The sequence below is a fragment of the Littorina saxatilis genome, linkage group LG14 (assembly GCF_037325665.1).
Source record: "Littorina saxatilis isolate snail1 linkage group LG14, US_GU_Lsax_2.0, whole genome shotgun sequence".
In the NCBI taxonomy this organism is placed as follows: Eukaryota; Metazoa; Mollusca; class Gastropoda; order Littorinimorpha; family Littorinidae; genus Littorina; species Littorina saxatilis.
In genome coordinates this window covers 33,753,123-33,775,645 of record NC_090258.1, presented here as the reverse complement: position 1 = coordinate 33,775,645, position 22,523 = coordinate 33,753,123, and the positions used below count along the sequence as shown (strand labels likewise).

General features: G+C 43.5%; 1 protein-coding gene across 1 annotated transcript; it reads left to right on the top strand.

Annotated features, from left to right (window-relative positions):
- Positions 1-3,583: 3,583 nt before the first annotated feature.
- On the top strand, positions 3,584-15,905 carry LOC138947619 (protein eyes shut-like; the record flags this gene model as incomplete). Its single annotated transcript, XM_070319131.1, is given in 4 exon segments — positions 3,584-3,691; positions 12,490-12,721; positions 13,371-13,585; positions 14,406-15,905. Coding segments are annotated over 4 exon segments (1,790 nt in total), but the record flags the coding sequence as incomplete, so codon positions are not given.
- Between the last annotated feature and the right edge of the window lie 6,618 nt (positions 15,906-22,523).

Sequence of the window (22,523 nt, the reverse complement as noted above, 5' to 3'; positions counted from 1 at the left end):
GGACGACTTGTACAGGTAAACGAACTAATTTGAAATAAAATGACTGTTGGTTCATGTAAGCTTTGCAGAATGAAGTTTATACCCAGGAAAATCCTCACAATAATGTTTGCTTGTTTGTTTGTTTGGTTTGTTTTGTTAATACGGGTTCATTCGGTTGTTATGTATGATACACTCTTCAAAAAAAGTTAAGGATCACTTTTTTTACAAGCACGCCACACAAAACAGACAAGACCAAATTCTTTCATTTGAAAAAAAATATAATTGAACAACCAAGGAGTAATAACTAACAATGCAAAGATCGAACGCGGCAGCGACAATTTAGCTAGAGTGTGTCAAACGTGACAACCCTCGAAAATGGAATTCACAACAATGTGAATCAGTGTCAATAACGCGTGTGCCCTCCGTTGTGTGCCAGGCATTCAACACATCGTTGGTGCATGGAGTGGATCAGGTTGCATATGAATGCTCTGGGAACTCCATTCCACTCCTGCTGGAGCCATTGCAGCAGTTGACCCAGATTGGCAGGAGGAGGGTGATGTTGCTGTACCCGACGACAAAGCTCGTCCCACATGTGCTCTATGGGGTTCAGGTCCGGGCTGTTGGCTGGCCACAGCATCCTGTTGACCCTGGCCTGCTGGATGAAGGTGTTTACAGCTGCAGAGCGATGGGGAGGTGCGTTGTCATCCTGAAGAATCGCACGAGGGCCGATCGCTTGGAGGGCTGGAACGACCAGGGGTTGCAGGATCTCATTCTGGTAGCGGACACCGGTCAAGTTGCCCACTACATGGTACAGAGGTGTCCTTAGACGTGTGCTGATCCCTCCCCAGACCATCACAGAGCCTCCGCCAAAACGCTGTCGTTCCCGAACAGCGCCTTCTGCGAAGCGCTCTCCGCGACGCCTCCACACTCGGATGCGACCATCAGCAGGTTCCAAGCAAAAGCGGGACTCATCTGTAAACAACACCTGAGCCCACTGCTGACGTTGCCACCTCACATGTTGAGTGCACCAGGCTCGGCGAGCTGCTCGGTGATTAGCAGTCAGGGTTGTTCCTCGGACTGGACGCCTTGCACGCAAGCCAAAGTTGTGTAAGCGGTTTCGGATCGTCTGACCACTAACAACAGTGTTGGTGGTAGCTTGTAGGCGTTGCCTAATGTTGTTTGCCGTAGCCATTCTTTGTTGCATGGCCTGCCTCTGAATGAAGCGATCCTCTCTTTGTGTGGTGACTCTGGGCCGACCAGAACGTTGTCGCTCCTGCACTCTTCCAGTTGCGTGGAATCTCTGTTTTAGTCTGATGATGACAGAGGGATCCACTGCAAGCCTCTGGGCCACTTGCCTGGCAGCAAAACCGTATTATAGCCATCCTATTGCCCTTCCTCTATCCAAATCGCTCAGTTTTCTTCGTGGGGGCATGTTGCTACTGTGCATAATTGTGTCAGCGTGTCAACCTTTAAACACAAGCTGGTGAGCAATGTTCATTGCCAGGACCCTGTTGTAGCACGTGCATTACAACCTTTTGCCCTGGCATGCGTTCCGCAAATTTCATGGGGCTATAAAAAACACCCTTTTCCTTCCAAAATGCAGAAGCTTTTGAGAAGTCCCACAAAGGGAAATAACTCTGCCTGCCAAACAAAATTCTAGGTCAAGACTCATTGTTCATTTGTTAATTCAAACACATTAATCTTTTAATTATTATGTCGATGTTTAATTTTTTGGCAATTTTTTATAATTAGATCCGTTTTTTCAACCGATCCTTAACTTTTTTTGAAGAGTGTATATAGTTTACATATGTTCCGGGTTTTCTTCCGACTTCTAAATACGTGAGGCATTTTCTGAGCGTCGGTACTTTTCAAGTAAACTCCTACATGTATCACTTTAGCCCGTTTCCGAGAATGCATATAACATTTATGCAAATTCTGCCACTACTTTGTGTTAATGTTTTATTGTGTTCTAATTCATTGGAAAGTTTTACAATTATCTGATATTGTATGGGGAGATTTATATAGTGCTTGACGTTCTCTAAACGCTTTACATAATAATTTCTGCCGTGTGAGATGGAATTTTTTTTACACAATAAGCCTATATCACGCATTCACATCGGCCAGCAAACCTCAAGCCTATTAGGGCGAGCATTCACCTTTTGCGGCCTTTATTCCAAGTCACGCGGGTATTTGGTGGATATTTTTATCTATGCCTATACAATTTTGCCAGGAAAGACCCTTTTGTCAATCGTGGGATCTTTAACGTGCACACCCCAATGTAGTGTACACGAAGGGACCTCGGTTTTTCGTCTCATCCGAAAGACTAGCACTTGAACCCACCACCTAGGTTAGGAAAGGGGAGAGAAAATTGCTAACGCCCTGACCCAGGGTCGAACTCGCAACCTCTCGCTTCCGAGGCAAGTGCGTTTACCACTCGGCCACCCTGACCACATGATATATGAATGTATACAGTTTTCCTCGAAATACGTTCATTATCACACTGTGGTCATAAAACAGGAAAAAATCATATAGCTTTTTTGCCAAGCAACAACAACAACAACAACAACAACAACAACAACAACAACAACAACACCACCACCAACAACAACAACAACAACAACACCAACAAACAAACAAACAAACAAACAAACAAACAAACACAACAAAAACAACACCACAAACATCAAAAGTATCTTTTAAAACGGAAACAACAACACAAACAACAACAGTCCCTCAAAATCAAACAAAGAAGGTCAGAATCAGTGTACAATGATCTCACAATTTCTGAAGCTGAGAGCCTCCCACGCAACTCGAAGTAAAATGAAATATTCAGTAGAAAACTGCCCAATTGTCTCTTTTTCAACACGCCCTCGCGCGCATGTCTAATTTCCAAGCCTAACCCCCAAAGGGCTGTCTGACTATTTTTCATCACAATTAAATCCCTTGAACATCCAGAATTCCGATTTAGGCCGGAAGCCAGCGCGTTTGCATAACTGGAACGGAACATTTTGCAGTCTTCGATTATGAATCAAACGCCCACAGCCGCTGTCGGCCTTGAGTATTTTGTTTGTATGTCTTTTACGATTTTTTTTTAACCTTGCGATGTTTATTATAGCTTAATTTTTTTTTGCTTCAAAATTCAGTCACGAATTGATGTTTTGTTTTTCTGTTAGTTTCTGGTCAGTGGGGATGGGGGCTCTCCGGGGGGGGGGGGGGGTGTTTGTGGTGAGGGTGGTGGTGGGGGGTATGGGTAACAGTAGGAGCGAGAGTAAATGTCATCAGGTTCACGAATACAAATGACTAAATCTCTTCACTTGTTTACGCCCGATTCCTTAATTGTCAAATGAGGAGTTTAACCTTTTTGAGCATAAAATAAACTTTTCAGTCTGTGATACAATGTTCCATTCTGTGTCGTAGAGACTACTTGTTGCCGTTATCTGATTTTGTTTTGCATCATGCAGCCGGTTTAGATATTTAAGCCGTTACCTGATTCTGTTTTGCAGAATACAGCCGTTTTCAATCTTACAGCCCTTATCCGATTTTAATCGTTTTACAAAATTTACCACTTTTTCATTTGAAGCTGTTGTCTGATTTTGTTTTGCAGAAATCAACCCGTGCGAGACTGCTACTCCATGTCAGAATGGAGGACTGTGTTCCCCAAATGGGATCTGTAACTGTTCCGGTACCGGTTTCATGGGGGATACTTGTGAAAGTAAGGATATTTATTCCGTTGTTGTCCTGACCTTTAAACAGTCCGGATTGTGTTTATTGCCAATCGGTGCTGTCGTAATTAAAATAATAATGATAATAATAATAATAATAATAATAATAATAATAATAATAATAAGAAGAAGAAGAAGAACATTTATATAGCGCTAAATCAAAAACTTTCGTTAAAAAGGCTTGCTCTAAGCGCTTGACATCTAAACTAAAACGTCATTCACACTCTTTACAATGATGTACAAGAACTTCATGTCACACTCTTTCATTCAGTATAGCACCATTCACACAGTTGTTATTCTGTACAAGACAATAAGTTAGTCTAACATTTAGAATGTTCATAAGATGAAAACAAGAGAAAACCAGACTGATTAAAACAACTGCTTAGTGCTAACAAAGCATGAATCTTAATGATAACGTAATACATGTTTAACTGTTAAGACCATAAAAAAAAACCTATATGCTAAAATAACTTCGAACTTTTAAGAACTTCTTAATTACAACAGATACACGCAGCAAGCCCAACAATTCGTTGTCAGTGTGATATCAAGAAAGCTTTCTCTTCTGTGGTTTGCATACGCGTTCATTTTAATGTTGTGTCCTGGTTCTCTACATTGACTTACTTACGCATTTGATAATGTATGGATTGAACACTGGATTTCCCTTCTTTGGGCCGTGTGACGTGAGAGGCCGACAAACATTCATATCCAGGCGGCCAGCCGAGACTTCAGAATGGTGCATGTTTGCGTGCGTTCAATTATAAAAACTAAAAGGAATCCTAACCAGAATCGATCGATACATAAATGTTATTTGTATTTTTGACCAAAATAATTTTTTCAAATAGTTTTCAAATGAGCGGTCTTTCTCGTTCATGTAGGACAAAATATTAACTCATACATTCATTCTACTACATTTTCTGCGATACTGTTTCATACTATATTCTGCTGCTATATTATCAACCATACGTTCTGATACCTTTATGCTTCTGAAATGTCTGCCATACTTACTCATAAGTTTGTTTGAATGCATCTTTTGTAATGGCTAACGCATACTTTTCCTATAACATATTTACTACAATATTAACTCGTTCTTTTCATTTACTGTATAATCTTCCATACTAACTTCTCCAATTTCTTCGTCTGAACATGTATCTTCTTAAGAACTAATGTACAGTTTTCTTCTGATGTAAGTTCTTAAAAATAAGTCATCCCTCAACCTTATTTCTTATCCCTTGCAATACTGTTTCGTGCGTTTAATTTGGGCCGGTATGAAGGAGTCGAGGTAAGAGACTTAAGTCCGGAATAATTAAGCTGTACCCTCAATGCAATTTATCCCGGACTAAAATCTTCAAAGTCTCTCAACTCGGCTCCTAGGCCGAGGTGCACGAGAAACTGACCAACGGTTCGGGAAACAGCCGCGGTGTTTGATTGGTTGAAATCTCAAGATTTGTTGTGATTGTAACGAATCAGATCCCGCGGGTTGTTCTCACCCGTTTGGGTGGCACCCACTTTCGCTTCGTGCACCTCAACCCTGCATACCGACCCTGCTGTAGCAGCTGCAATGTTAACTTATCTATGTCCTCCATTGTATTGTGTGCAATATACTAACACCTATTAACATACTAACTTACAGGTGCCCGCGTCGCCGAGGCTAACCAAGACCCTAACTCGATTCAAGAAAGTCAGCTGAGCATTTTTGGTAAACTTGCACGGCATGTGTGTAGAAAGTAGCAGGCTAGCAAGTATGTACCGCTAGAAGTAGTGTTGCAGAAGTTAGAAGATTTCACAAACAAAAGAGGAGGATAAAAGAACATGCTGTTCTGTTTACGATGCAAAATCAGTATATATTTTTTAATATGCACAAGTGTAGCTAGTACCAGTAGAATGAGTGTTGTTGATTTACTGCTTGCTTGCTAGATGTAGGACTATGAAATAACAGAGCAAAAGAGTAGTTTAGTTCGCCAAGCGCATTTCTTCCTTTTGCGCGGAAAAATGTTTGGATTGGAAGCATTTCGAACCAGAAGAGTGAGGTTTGTGGAATTTGTGAAATATTGCACATCAGACGGAAACAAACAAGTCTAAATGCTATAGACTGGTGACAATCAAACGTATCACATCCAACAGTAGTAGAAACCAATAGAATCAGCATGTTAGAAGAAAGACAAGTCGAGTCAAGAGACATTACCCCCCCCCTTCCACGCACACACAAAACTGAACAAAACTAAACATAAAATAAAACAAAACACAGTGATACAAATAAATCAAGCTTTTATAAAACTTAAGCAGCCAGATATAATTGCTTGGCTTCAGTGAAATGCACCCAGCTAAACAGACTGCAGTAGGCAATGCATCACTGGAAGAACATTGTGAAACTTTAAGAGAGCACCGTGGCCAGTATCTACATCAGCGTTCAAAATTAGATCGTTGTGTATACGAATAATGTAAAAAAAATAAAAACAACTGAAACGCAACGGGTTTTTTGCACAGCCTGCAAAAAGGAGATGATTTTTCGTGACAATTTGCGATTGATGTGCCGACCTTTTGTATGGATCTATTTAAAAACAAAAACAAAAAACAACAAACACGGTAGACTAACAGCCCAGAGGCGTTTACGTACAGGATCACCAGGACTCTCTCCTATCTCACATTCTCTTTTCTCCGCGAGTTTGTTGTCAGCAAACACGACCCGTGTCAACGATCACCTCCTGGCTACGCTGTTTTGAATCACTTACAAATAATATTCGATCACAAATGTGACAGCTACACTAGTAGGGCTATAACGAGACACATACGAGAGTCTGTCTGTTAATCGAAGACCTGCACACACGTTGACAGGTTAACGTTACTTTAGCTTCTTCAAACTGCTTCAGTAGTTTAACTAAACACCCTCTGTCAGAAAGTGTTTGATTTGGGGATGGTATTAATCCACTTAAGGTTAAACAAATTTGAAGACACAGTCGTTCCAGTATAAACGATTCGGCTCACCCTCTCAGATCTGCCAGGCCTTTAATATCTAATCGAAATCCGGTTGACAAGTTTAAATGTATTTTAGCTCCTTCAAACTGCTTTAGTATTGTAACTAAAAAAAACCTTTTGCCAGCAAGTGTTTGATTTATGGGGCAGTATTACCTAAGTGGAGGTTTGATTTGCTTTAGCTTTCTTTTCTTGGACTATTTCAGTAGAGTTTAACTTTACCAGCAAGTTTTCGATTTTTGGATATAGTGAATTCACTGAAGTGTCAATTTACTTGAGCTCTTTTAGACTAGTCCATTAGCCTCACCTCACCCCTCTTCACAAAGAAGTGTTTGATTTCGGGATTAGCATTAATGCCAGCAGGCGTCTTTAGACAACCTTGCTTTTAAACTATGAAACAAGAGTTTAATTTTTTGGGGAGAAAAAGCATTAGTGTCAGCAGCTAGTGTTTGAAGAGCTCCGTGAAAAGAGAGTGTTTTTAAGTGACATTCTGCACACTCATTTAAATATTTAAATTCAAAAACTTTCATCGGGTGTATTCTTCAATGCACTACAGCAGCGGGTCTTAATTTTCCAGCTAGTGTTCTCACCTTCACCGTCAGCTATTAATGACGATTACAAATCCACTCCCGTGCTCACGGCAAACAAGCAATCAATTACTTTTTATTTTCAAAATGGATCGGATTTGTTGACACTTTTTTCTCTGGCGAACACACGCATTGACTATGCTCTAGTTCGTACCCATTGTCAACGCGCGTGCGTAGATTGGAACACGAAAAGATGGAGCCAAAAAGAGAGGGGAAAAAAGAAATAAAGAATAAAAGCAAAAGAAAACAAGTCGCGTAAGGCGAAATTACTACATTTAGTCAAGCTGTGGAACTCACAGAATGAAACTGAACGCACTACATTTTTTCACAATGACCGTAGTCCGCCGCTAGTGCAGTGCAAAAGGCAGTGAAAGTGACGAGCCTGTTTAGCGCGGTAGCGGTTGCGCTGTGCTGCATAGCACGCTTTACTGTACCTCTCTTCGTTTTAACTTTCTGAGCGTGTTTTTAATCGAAACATATCATATCTATATGTTTTTGGAATCAGGAACCGACAAGGAATAAGATGAAATTGTTTTTAAAACGATTTCGGAAATTTAATTTTAATCATAATTTATATATGTTTAATTTTCAGAGCTTGTTTTTAATCCGAATATAACATATTTATGTTTTTGGAATCAGAACATGATGAAGAATAAAATAAAAGTAATTTTGGATCGTTTTATACAAAAATAATTTTAATCACAATTTTCAGATGTTTAATGACCAAAGTCATTAATTAATTTTTAAGCCTCCATGCTGAAATGCAATACCGAAGTCCGGCCTTCGTCGAAGATTGCTTGGCCAAAATTTCAATCAATTTGATTGAAAAATGAAGGTGTGACAGTGCCGCCTCAACTTTTACAAAAAGCCGGATATGACGTCATAAAAGACATTTATTGAAAAAAAAAAAAATTCTGGGGAAATGCCAGGAACTCTCATGCAAAATTTCATAAAGATCGGTCCAGTAGTTTACTCTGAATCGCTCTACACACACACACGCACAGACACACAGACACACACACATACACCACGACCCTCGTCTCGATTCCCCCTCTATGTTAAAACATTTAGTCAAAACTTGACTAAATGTAAAAAGAAAGTTAAAAATATAGAAAAAAGAAAAACAATCAGAATTGTCTTTCCTGACCCGTAAAGGGCACAGTCGGCGGTCTACGATGAATGGATTGAGAAAATGTCACTATAATTACGTCGCATTAGCGTTTCTCACCATTTAAAGGTACATTATTTACCACAAAGGCGATCATGTTCGTATCCACAGATCTGTTCAGGCTCTGTTGAAAATAAACGAACAAAATAAACCCTCAAACATCTCTTCAACAGTCCAGCCGAGAACTGTTGTTCCAACCCTCGTAAATTGGAGCAGAGCATCTCTCAACTTGAAACACATGTCGAGAGTCAACAGCCTGGCTGCTTACTGTACAGAGTGGGAATTTTTATTTTTTTTTAATTTTTTAATTTTTATTTTTATAGATTATAATTTTGTTACGTGACACTAATCTCAATCGGCTAATGTAATTCAGCAAAATAACCCCACTCGCCACACAACAACGCAGCGCGACCCGTCTCGGTCTTCGGGTTTCGGCTAGCCAAGCGCTCAGGCCGACAGATTGGCTACATCTATCTATATATATATACGACTAGTGTCTGTCTGTCTGTCTGTCTGTTCGCGATGCACGGCCAAAGTTCTCGGTGGATCTTTTTCAAATTTGGACACCGTATTCAGCTACACCCCGGACACAACCTCATCGATGAGATATTTCAACACGTGCTCTCAGCGCGCAGCGCTGTGCGCGCTGAACCGATTTTGTTGTTGTTGTTGTTGTTGTCGGGATCCACTACCAGTAACTCTTCCTTATCTTCTCCAGTGTTTTCAGCCGCGATTATCTCCCTTCCTCCGTGTGGCGTCAATCCATATTCCCGTTACTAGGTTACTATTTTTAGAAGGTCACTGCACGTTACTATTTTTAGAAGGTCTCCAGTGTTTTGCGCAAAGCCGGGTCCCAGGCGCAGCCTGGTATTCGGCTCTACTTCTTCCCGGCGAAGCCGGTACCCGGCGAAGCGGGTAATCATCTAGTGTTTTGATATTGCGCTTCACGCGACTTGTTTTGTTTGCGTCCAAGTGACAGGATTATTTCATGCACAAATCTGGAGAGATATGTGGAAGCGAACATGCTCGTGTTCGCGTCAAGGTTGGTCGGTTCCTTTTAACGTCAATATCGCAAACTATAGGGAATGAGAATAATTACATGGCTGGCAAGCGCTTCATTAGACTAATCGTTCACAGGCTTTTACAAAACAAATTTGACTCAAACAATAAGCTGGTGTTTTAAAAACAATTTTAAACTAAACTCAATTTCCTACAAACTTGTGGTAAAAAGGACAGACTTTTTTTATTCAGGAAGCAGAGCATGTCGAACATAAAAGAATTACGTACGAACGTACTAAAGCTTGTACCAATGCAGAAGAATGCGATGAAAACTCAGAAACAAAACAAAAAATAAAAACAAAAAACAAGCTACTCAATGCAGAGAGAGGGAGGGAGGGAGGGAGGGAGGGACGGACGAACGGACGGACGGACGGACGGACGGACGGACGGACGGACGGAGGCAGAGAAAGAAAACGATGTAAGTTCCGGTAAATGTGCGTCCTATACATGTCTGTACATTTGCGTCACTGTGCGTGAGTCAGGGATATGGCATCGATTTTCGGGGATAGAATTTCAATGATTTTTTTTTTATATAAACCTGTTTGCTATGGGAATTGCAAAGCACGCAAGCTGAGATAACGTTTAGCGCTTGATTACACGAATTCTGGAATAGCGCTGTTCAAAGTGTTACGAACATTTAAACAAAGAGAAACAAAGAAGAAACCCGGTATGTGTCTACAGTAAATAACGATAGATTGCTTAATGCAGGGAAAGTTAAAATACGGTCAGGCTGACCCGGAAGAACCAGTTCTTGTAGAAATATTCATCAATGTTCTTAGTTCTAAACAAAAAAGGAAGAAGTACTCAGTGAAGGTAAAAACATATTGACGAGTAATACAGTGTGTAATGCTGTAATAATTCCCTTTTACATAAACCTCTTTTAAGGTCACGTTGACCATGATTTTATTTATTTTTAAAATCTATCAATGTTGTTAATTTTAAACAAAAAAGGCAGAAGTACTCAGTGACAGTTAAAGCATATCGACGCGTACTACAATGTGTAATATGTTTACTGCCTTTTACAAATCTCTTTTGAGGTCACGTTGACCACGAATGTTCTTTTTACATTTAGTCAAGTTTTGACTAAATGTTTTAACATAGAGGGGGAATCGAGACGAGGGTCGTGGTGTATGTGTGTGTGTGTGTCTGTGCGTGTGTGTGTGTAGAGCGATTCAGACCAAACTACTGGACCGATCTTTATGAAATTTGACATGAGAGTTCCTGGGAATGATATCCCCAGACGTTTTTTTTCTTTTTTCGATAAATACCTTTGATGACGTCATATCCGGCTTTTTGTAAAAGTTGAGGCGGCACTGTCACACCCTCATTTTTCAATCAAATTGATTGAAATTTTGGCCAAGCAATCTTCGACAAAGGCCGGACTTCGGTATTGCATTTCAGCTTGGTGGTTTAAAAATTAATTAATGACTTTGGTCATTAAAAATCTGAAAAAACGATCCAAATTTACGTTCATCTTATTCTTTATCATTTTCTGATTCCAAAAACATATAAATATGTTATATTTGGATTAAAAACAAGCTCTGAAAATTAAAAATATATAAATTATGATCAAAATTAAATTTTCGAAATCAATTTAAAAACACTTTCATCTTATTCCTTGTCGGTTCCTGGTCTTAACGCAGATGGAGTCTTAAAACAGGGGTTTCACTGTACCAATACTCGCTCACATCCACACTGTCTTATACAGCCCGTGTGTCATTGCTATTTGAATGGGTAATTGCGGAAACATTTGCCATTACTGTGTCTCACCCAATGTGTCTGCTGTCACACTGTGTATAAAACAACATGCAAATGAGTTATACTAAAAATAAGTTGACCAGTGTCCGTCTTGGTCCTCAATCGAGCCCGTAACCCACGGATCAAAAGTTCAGTGCCCTTCCCACTGAGCTACCGTGACCCACTGTTTGTTTGTTACACATAGTGCACGTTTTAACAGTGAAGTCCCAAATGGTGAACGCTTCAACTTATTTTCCCACAAAGATTGCCAGTTTCAGCTTTGTTTTCTTGGAGGCTGCACAGTTTAGCTTTCTACTCCACAAATATTTTTTACGATTTAGTTATTTGTGCACGACTGAACCATTTCTTCAAACACCAGAAACCAAAATGCACGATTCCTCTATTTTCTCTCTCTCGCGATAACAGCACGATTAAGTCAGCTATTTCGTACACACAAAATGCATGATTTAGTTATAGTTTTACAAGAACTGCATGCTTTAGCTATTTTATCCACAAAGACTGCACGCTTTAATTAGTGTTTCTGAAGATTGCATTTTTTCCCCACTCTGACCATCTTACCAGAGATATCATCCCACGCACACTTAGTTACATTTTTGTTGTTGCTCTTACCTCATAATCATTTGTCTGTCTCTCTGTCCGCTATAAAGACCATTGGGTTGGTGTACTTGTGAATGTCTTGTTTTGTCCAATTTCTTAAATCCAAAAGCAGTGAGACTGCTAACGTTCCAAAATTCAGAATCGAAAAACAAGAATTGTCTGGTCTGGTCTGGTCTGGTCTGGTCTGGTCTGGTCCGGTCCGGTCCTGTCCTGTCTGTCCTGTCCTGTCTCATCTTATCTTATCTTATCTTATCTTATCTTATCTTATCTTATCTTATCTTATCTTATCTAGCCTGTGTTATTTTCAGGTCTCGGTCTTCGGTCACTGACGCATACTTTTTGATCTGACGCACTGTTCTGACTCCTGGCCTGTCGACAGTCGGATAGTTTTGACATGTAGGAGCTCTTCTGACTGATTTTTGTGTTGGTAGCAGGACATTTTGACTAATACATATTTTCAGTCAAGTCCAAATGTTCTAAGGTCCCCCTAGTCTGGGAACAAATCTACTTATCTGATCTTATCTTGTATCTTCTCTTATCATATCTTATCTTACCCTATCTGATCTGATATTATCTGACCTATAGTCCTCTTAGGTTAGGAACAACACTGCTGATACGAATCTTATTCTATCTTATTTCATTACCCTAGTGCAAGCGTGCGCGCACACCGAGACTGTGACGGACTACAACTACAGGGAAGTTCCGGTCCCGGACCTGAGTTCCCGTTCAAGTCTCGTGTTCGCCGTGAAGGCGTGCAGCGACGCGCACATCGCGTTGAGCAAGACCACCAACCTGGACGTGGACACGGTGGAGATCGTGATAGGGGCTGGCGGAAACACCTACCAGCGGTTAGGAGACTGCAGGCTGACGTGTAGTCTGGCGTAAGTTGATAGATGAGATACACAGAGGAAGAATACATAATGTATCGATTGAACATTTGATGTGCCTTCTTTGAGCCTTGTGACTTCAGAGTCTGACAAAAAATCATATTTAGGCGGACGCCGAGACAACAAAATAGTGCATGTTTGTGTGCGTTCAATCGTAAAAACTAAAAAGAATTTTAACCATAATCGATCGATACATAAATGTTATTTGTATTTTTGACCAACATTAACAACAACAACAACAACAACAACAACAACAACAACAACAACGAAAACCAGGCTAGCTCCCACCTATACCACAAATAACAACGACAACATTGAACAATGGAACTGACGACACAAATGACGACAGTACTGGAACTGAGAATACACAGATGACGACAACAACGGAATTATTGACACGCGGGTGACCACAACAGTAGAATTGACGATACAGATGAAGACAAAAATGGAATTAATAAGACGACAAAAACGGAACTGACAACACACAGATGACGACAGCCCTGGAATTGACGACACAGAGATAAGAACACCGAAACTGTCCGTACGCAAAGCCTACTAGTTGTTTTTTGTGCGATTTTACACCATAGTTCCATCACTGTCATACACGTAACATACGGTTTCAAATCCTCTCCAACTCCTTCAGCTCAAAAAATGAAGTGCTGCTCGATTGCAACGAGTACAAGAAGTTCTGGTTGTCGTGGAACCTGACGTCATCGGGGACCGGAACTGACGTCATCCTGGGCACCGGGTCCATAGTGGGCAGCGAAGTCCATCTCTCTCAGACACTGAGCAAAGTACTGGAGGTCAACCACTTCAGCATCACCAGCTACGGAACCGTCGTTGGTCAGTGGATGTTCGGTGAGTTCTGTGTTTGATTGTCCAGTTTTACCCAGTGGTTAGAACGTTTGCCTCTCACGCTGGAGGTCGGGGGTTCGAACCCCACTCGGGGCAAATACAAATACTCGATTTATTCGAGCGCTCTCCAGTCCACCCAGCTGGAAATGGGTACCTGACCCTGTTCATCGCCGGGTCTGGCAAAAGCAACGAGGGAGAGGAGTGGGCACCGGTCTCATAAAGCTGGCCCCGAGAGTAGTTGAGATCTACATCTCGCTCCCCTGGGACCATCCCTGGTTATGGAACTACTTTAACATTTTTTGTTATTATTATTGATTTTTTTTTTTTTTTACAATATTTTTTCTCTCGCCGATTTAAAATTACTTGCGGGAGATAAATCGGTGAAGGCTTGGTAAGGCACAATCGCAGATTGAAGAGTGGACTTGGTTATTTCGCATATATACTGAAACTTGTGTTAGTTAGCGAATGAACTCCACACCAACACATTCCTACTGTGCACAGAAAGTGGCCAGGCCGTTGAGTGTCGGCATGTCTTCAAGTTTACCTATGCTCTTATCCTACGTGAAAGCCAAGACCGAATTGTCATGGTGCACACAAAGGCTCACAATGTATGAATATACATGTATAATCAAACATCTGAACATCTGTTTTTACTGTGAAGAGTAAGGTGTGTTTTGTTTGACAATTCCTGATAGCTTAAATAAATGTCTGAAGTGGAAAAGCGCATTACAGAATAATACGTGCCGTGTCTCATAACATTATAATTCGAGGTTATGATAGATAACGATACAATCGTATGATTGATAAATCTTGTCATTTTCAGATTTCCCGGAGCAGACGAAACCAGAAACTTGCCCGACCACCGAGCCACCTACAACGGAAATGACGACAACACCGGAACTGACGACAACACCGGAAGAAATGACAACACCGGAAGAAACGACAACACCGGAAGAGACGACGACACCAGAACTGACGACAGTGACCACCACAGAAGCACTAACCCCGACGGAGACACCACCAATAATCACAACAACCACCGCTGCAGCCTCAACCCAACCCCCCGGACCAGTGACGTTTCCCAAGTTGCAAAAATGCCGCTGTGCGAAGGTCATCAAACCAACACAGCAGGAGCAGAAGAAGGCCGAAGAGGCAGCCGTGCAAGCAGCGAAAGAGATCAAGAAAAATCTGACCCTACAAATCGAGACTTCTTCCATGAAGCGAAGCAAAATCAGCGCCGAAGATCACAGGCCCACAGCCCAAACAGTAGGCTATGTCGGCATAGGCATGTTGGCTTTCGTTTTCGTGCTGGTTCTCATCCCAGACCTTATCGGCATCGGAATCTGGATTCACGGGAAACTCGCCGCTAGACGAGCTAGAAAGATAGCTGAAAACGAAGGGAAGCGGACGAGCGTGGACGAAAGTCCTAACCCGCCACTGAAGCAGAATCAGCACCACGAGAGGAGTAGAATAACACCAGAAGAATGCCAACGCGGAACAAGTCTCGCAACGAGGATGTCAAACGCTGAGAAACACGTTCAGATCTCGCGACGAACGGGAGCTGGGACCACCGAGACTGCTTCAACAAGCCAGCGTGGCCCCAGACAATCAGGAAAAGCTCAGAGAAGTTTTGGAGAGTACCCATTACAACACGTGCCGAGTTCTTCCAAAGCATCTGAGGTCGAACTTCAATCTGAAAGCGAGTTTTTTGAAGAAGACGCTGTCTACATTAGCTCGGCGGCGTCTACATTTGCAGGTTTTCCGATCAGCCATCGGCATCCGGCAGTATCCCGGAAAACTTCTAAAAGCAGGAGACAGGAAAAGACCGTCGACAAACCGCCAGATCTTCCGGGACCCAGCGGTCAAGGCCGGTGGCAAGGTCACGCAAACGACCAAGGTAACAACGTGCAAGGTCACCGGCAAGGTCAACTTCATGACGTCGACCTTGACCTTGATATCATTACTTCCGCCGACGAATCGGCTTCAGAGATGAACAGTCACAGCAATTTCTCAGGGCGAAGAAAACAGAATACAGCTTGGACACGCGCAAGAAAATAACTTAGAGAGAATAGAATAAACAAGTCGCGTAAAGCGAAAATACAATATTTAGTCAAGTAGCTGTCGAACTCACAGAATGAAACTGAACGCAACGCCATTTTTCAGCAAGACCGTATACTCGTAGCATCGTCAGTCCACCGCTCATGGCAAAGGCAGTGAAATTGACAAGAAGAGCGGGGTAGTAGTTGCGCTAAGAAGGATAGCACGCTTTTCTGTACCTCTCTTTGTTTTAACTTTCTGAGCGTGTTTTTAATCCAAACATATCATCCTATATATATATATACGACTTGTGTCTGTGTGTCTGTGTGTGTGTCTGTGTATCTGTGTATCTGTGTATTCGCCATGCACGGCCAAAGTTCTCGATGGATCTGCTTCAAATTTGGTGGGCTTATTCAGAGAGACCCCGGACACAACCTCATCGATGAGATATTTCAACACGTGCTCTCAGCGCGCAGCGCTGAACCGATTTTGGTTCCACCTCAGCTACCCGGGCCCCCATACTGACACACCAAAGCCGCTACACCACATCACAACGCCAAAGTTCTCGCTGGATCTTTTTCAAATTTGGACACCGTATTCAGCTACACCCCGGACACAATATCATCGATGAGATATTTCAACACGTGCTCTCAGCGCGCAGCGCTGAACTGATTTTGGTTTTTGTGTTCATTTCACCATTATAAGTAACTCTTCCTTATCTTCTCCAGTGTTTGGCGTTTATCTCCCTTCCTTCGTGTGGCTTTCCCGTTTGTAAGTTACTATTACTATTTTTAGAATGTCACTGCGCTGTCCACTGCGCTGTCCACAACGCTTCCCTTGCACCCGTAAGTTGTTCTTACTGTCAAAGTGAAAAGGTCGAATCAATTTATAGCCACGCGAAAAATACACTCTCACCTATCTCTATATATTTATAGATACAGATATGCATATATATATACGGCTTCTCTGTGTGTGTGTGTGTGTTTGTGTGTGTGTGTGTGGGCAAAAACCTGTGTATTGTAGAGTTCTGTTTGTGATGTGGTCTAGCGGCTTTTGTCTGTCTGTATGTAATTCACTGCAGTTGCTGGCCCGTAGAGTGCGTTCTTTCACAAGCAAACATGCTGATTACATAGCGACTGCTTTAACGCACCTCGAGCTTACATAGCCAAGTCAGTGCTCAAATAGCGATTTTCTCCCGAATTCCTGAGGGTAAAGGGGGACAATCACATTTTCGTTGTGTCTTAAACACACGACACAGCTCCCTCTGCTCTTGGCGTGGGTCCAGAAAGGGGGCTAGCTGCCCTTGGTGGCGTTCCCACTCGCCCTGCAGGAGTCCTCGTGTTTCTCGGGAGAGAAGTGAAAGTCGCTAGAGGGGTGAGCTTCAGCTCACTCTTTGTCTAGGGACGCTTTTGTTACCCTGCTTTTATCCTGCCTTTTTAACCCTGAGCTGTTTGGCTTGTTTTTTCTTGGTGACCGTACCGTACCTTGTAAGTGATGAGCCAAGTTGCTAAACACAAACTGCCAAACACCACCTTTGCTGATAGGCGGGAAACGTTCATCTGGGTAGATAACTACCTTCCAACGGACACCACTGCTCTGAGGGAGCAAGATTGGTCCCTTAATATGGACCAAACAGCAAGCGGTTCTGACCGCGCCCCAGATATTCCCATGGAATCACTGAATGAGACTGACCGGGCCAGCCGGACTGGTCAGTCCCCAAAATCCAAACAGCTTAATAAAGCAATCACCAATGAGAAAACCAGCATATCTTCTCCTTTCAAGAGAAAGAGATTGCGGGAGGACGACCCTGAGGGGGGGCAGAGCTCTCCGGAATCTCTTCTCTTCCGGGATAGCCCCCCACGCTCTCAGATTACTGATCATTTTGAGGAAGACTTCACCGAAGTCAATCGTAAGAAGCCCAAAAAGAAAAAGAAGCAAAAGGTCCTCTGCGAGGGTCCCCCTCTTCAGGGAAACACAGGTATTTCCCATGCAACATCTGCCCGGGGGGTCGACACCTCCCAACCCCTAACTGAATCACAAGAAAACCAGACAACTCAACAGCCACTACCACCTGCCAATACACACACACACACAAAACAAAGACCCCGAAGAAAACTTCTTTACCAACCCAAGCAACCTCCTCCCTCCTTCTTAGAGTTCCCCGTGGTGGTGCAGGACCTGAAGGAGGGCCCTGCAACATTGCAGGGACTCGGCCTCAGGAGGAAAAAAACTTTTGACCTTGCCATCGGCGAGGTCAAAGAAATACGCATGCTGGCAGCTGGGAGCGTCCTGGTAGGGTGCTCCTCAGCATCACAACAAAACAAGCTATTGAGGCTGGACTCGATCGGCGGCATCAAAGTGAAATGCCACCGTCCGGAGGTAACAACCGAAGGTGTCATTAAACGCATACCCACAATACATTCAGGAACAGACCTGTCTGAGATGGCAGTGGGCGTGCGCGTCCGGATGGAGGATGGGAGTCTTGTAGAAAAGGGCCCCTCCTCGGTTCGATCTTTTCGCCGTCTTCTCCTTAGGGATGGGAAACCGTCTCAGGCGGTCCGTGTCACGTTTACAACGGCAATTCTTCCAGACAGCGTCGTTCTGGAGAGTGAGGTGTACGGCGTCGAACCCTACACTCCTCCAGTGCGGCGCTGTACGAAGTGCCAGAGACTATCGCACCTAAAACAACAATGCAAATCAAAAGTGCAGATCTGCCCCCGATGTGGCTCCAAGGGCCACGACGGAGCGACGTGCACCAAGGCCAAACATTGCGTAAACTGCAAGGGCGAGCATTCCGCCGCTTATCTTGGATGCCCGGAAATGAGACTGAGGCTGCAGGCCAATAAGATCAGGTCGGCAGCATACATACCATATTCTGAGGCCCTGGATCGGGCGCGGCGCGAGCTCGCCAAACAACAAAATAAAACAGCGACTGCCCCAGCGGAAATGAGGGACTCCTTCTGGCGTCCCCCTCCGCAACCGATCCGGCGGACCTCAACCCCCCGGTCCGGGTACTCTTTGGCTGTCCAGAGACCCCCCCTGGGTGGGCAAGTAAATAAAATACAAGAAATCAAAAACAAAATGACCGAACATGACAATACACTCCTTCCAGTTCATGCGGACAGCTCTGCTGCAACCGCGAAGCACCAAACAACTTCGCAAAATCCAAATCCTGGCCCCCAGGCGCCCTGTAAGTCTCAGACGGCTCGGCCGGCAGAGGCGCCGCTTCATGGGACCCCCGGGTTAAAGGCCTCCCTCCTACGCAAAGCCCAGAACAGGAAGGAGGACTCGAAAGAAGAGCAGCTCTTCGAGAGGTTGATGGGGAGAATGGAGGAGGGATTGGCCCAGAGATTCAGAGAATACAAACTTAAAACTGAACAGGAAATAAAGCAGCAGATGAGGGAGGAGCAGGAGAAGGCAGAGCATGAGCTAGCCGACGCTGCACTAGATAAGCTAAAAACAGGAGAGCAATATGCAAATTTAAATGAACAACAAAGAGGCCTTCAAGGTTTCATCGAGCAGTGCCTCGGCTTCATGGTTAAGGCCAGACAGATGCAGAGTCCTCTCGACCTGATCGACTCCCTCTCAGCTACATACACACAACTCTCCAACACCAAGGTTGAACGCTTCATTCCGGGCGGCGCCACTCTGGCGCTGGGCGCCCTTGCTGGTGCCAAGCAGTTGTCCGTGACGGATATGAAAGCTGTTAAAACCACTTTTTAACCTATTTTAAATCTGCCCTTTAACTTACCTTCTTTGTGCGTGTTAAAATGGCTGAACAAGGTGAAAGCGGTCACGGATTTATCATATTACAGTGGAACTGTCGCTCTATCAACTCTAACTTCTCTCAGCTATATAATTATATATCAAATCACTCTGCTGACATCTTAGTTATCCAGTCAGTCAAGAGAAAACGCTCCCTACTGCCTTCTATAGATGGTTTTGACTTCCCTCCCATAGTAGAGCAAAAGGGCTCAGGGCAACTCATTCAAACAGCTATTTATCTAAAGTCTTCCTTAAATTACAAACCCTTTGCACCTCTCATCCCTAGTTCAGAAAATCTCAGTACATGTGCTGTTGAAATCGAAATAAAAGGATCCAAAAACCTCAACATAGTTAACATATATTACCCCCACGGGTGTAATAAAAAAGGAACTACCGACTGGCTAAAATCCCTGGATCATGGCAGGGCACACTGGTGCGTGATGGGTGATTTTAATAATCACCACCCTCTGTGGGACTCTGCTAACCCTAGATACAAACATGCCAATAGCAACCTTGCTGACGTCATTTTGGAAACTGACTTTTGTATACTAAACGATGGCTCGGCAACCAGACTTCCAGACAGAGCTGACCATTCCCCGTCAGCAATCGATCTCTCCCTTTGCTCAAATGCCATAGTCACTGACATCGACTGGAACGTTTTCCCGGACGCCCTCGGCTCCGATCACTTACCCATTGTTCTTACCTTCCGCCACTTCGCCCCTAATCGCAATAACTCGGAGGTCAGAAAAAAGTACAATTACAAACAGGCAAATTGGGACAGCTTCCGTGCGGAGCTCGAGGGTGTCAGGGAGGAAACTCTCCTTACGGATGACATCGAAGCCTCTTACAATAACATACGTCAATGTATACTCACTGCTGCCAATAATCACATTCCGCTTAAATCAGTAAATCCTAACTGTAAGGCCAAAAGGAATGAGTGGTGGAATGCAGACTGTGATGAAGCCTTGGCAAACAAGCGATATCACATTAGGACATATCTCAGGCACTGCTCAGACGCTAACTTCACGAATATGAAGTCAGCTGAAATACAATTTAACCAGATCACCGCTGAGGCTAAACTTCAAAACTGGGAAAACTTTGTCCACAAAGAAACTAAAGATTACAAAGACTGTGGCAAAATCTGGAAGAAAATCCGCAGATTTAAATGTAGATACAGAACTAAAGAAAAGCCACTACTATCGGGTGATAAAATGACCACAACTGACTCTGAAAAGGCAAACCTATTAGCAGATACCTTTGCCAAAAATAGTCAATCAAAATCCCTAGATACTGAACGACTCAATTATAGGTTAGATCAGGAGAAGGGTTTCACATACCCCCCAGATGACAACCAGTTGCCTATAAACTGCATGTTTAAGGCAAAAGAAGTCCAAAACGCCATCTCTTCTGTGAAAGACCCAAAAAAATCCACAGGTTTAGACCCAATATCATATCACATGATAAAACATCTACCACCTAACTTTGTTAAGTTGCTCACTCAGTTTTTCAACCTATGCTGGTTAAAGGATACTATCCCCGCAGCGTGGTCAGACTCACAAGTAGTAGCAGTATTGAAGAGCGGAAAACCGGGCAATCTACCTGGCAGTTACCGCCCCATATCACTAACCCCCCACCTCAGCAAGATCTTTGAGCGTGTGGTGAACCAGAGGCTGGAGTTCCACCTCAATAAACACAATATCATTCCTACATGCCAGGCAGGTTTTAGGCAAGGTCGTTCGTGTGCGGACCACATTGTGCACGTCACTGAAAAAATCAAAAAGACCTTGGCACATAGTAATAATTCTCTTCTTGGAACCTTCTTTGATATTAAATCTGCGTACGACAGCGTCTGGCATGCTCGTCTACTCCTAAAACTCGGCAGAATCGGTGTCTCTGGCCACATGTACCAATTCATCAAAAACTTCATCAGCAATCGCAAGATGTCTGTCCGGGTGGGCTCTTCGGTGTCCGAAACCCATGCGCTGGACATGGGGGTTCCCCAGGGCAGTATCATCGCGCCAAACTTATTCAGCATCATGCTCTATGACATTACTTCTGTTAAGGTTGACGGTGCCAGTGTACTTCTGTATGCGGACGACCTCGCCTTAATAGACACTAATAGACCACGCCATAACAGAGTTACCAACACTGTTGACTTATCTTCTTACCAAACTAAAATCGACAACCTCTGTCAATATATGTACACCAACGGCTTCCAACTAGCCTCAAATAAAACAGTCTTTCTTGTTGTCTCCCGTAGACAACTGTACAGGAACTGCAGTATAAAGATAGGTTGTGATATTATCAAACCGAGCTCAGAAGTTAAGTTCCTCGGCGTTATCATCGATACCCGACTTAACTGGACCAGTCATATCGAACATCTGATCAATAAGGCCAACAAGGATCTTTATATCATACGCTACCTGGCGTCCCAATCCTGGGCCAGAGGGCGTAAGTGTGTCACAGAGGTAGTGCGGGCATTAATTCGCTCCCGCCTCCTTTACGGGTGCGAAGCTTATTTCGCGACGCGCCCGGCGCTCATGAAAAAACTGGCTATTATAGAGTGCAGGGCGCTCAAAATAGCTCTGGGACTCTCCCAACAAGCGAGTAAGAGTCGAGTCTACAGCGAGTGTGGGTGGCTGCCCCTTGTGGATGAGATAAAACTCCGTTCAGCTCAGTATGCTGTCAGAGCCCACGCGGTAGAGAACTCTGCCTGCGAGGTCCTGACTGACTTTTTTCCTCAGCACCAAAATTATGAGGCCAACACCAAACATAGCACTCAACTCTTGGCCAAAACGCTACCCTTATCCGACACAGTAAACCGCATTCTAGCCGATAGCGGGGTGAAGGTCAGTGAGCTGGCCAGGGTCCCCCCGCCCTCCTACCCGCCTTGGCTTGAGGAAACCCCTACTATCATATACGACAGTGAAGATAATACTACCAAAAAAGATAACCCCGTCTACCTAGCTACTGTTACAAAAGAAACCCTAAACTACAAATTCTCGGAGCATTTAAAAGTCTTTACTGACGGATCCAAATTTGCAGACGGCAGCGTTGGCTGCGCCTTTGTGATCCCAGATCTCAAAATCTCAAGGAAATATACTCTTAATAAAGACATCTCCATATTCTCAGCCGAGCT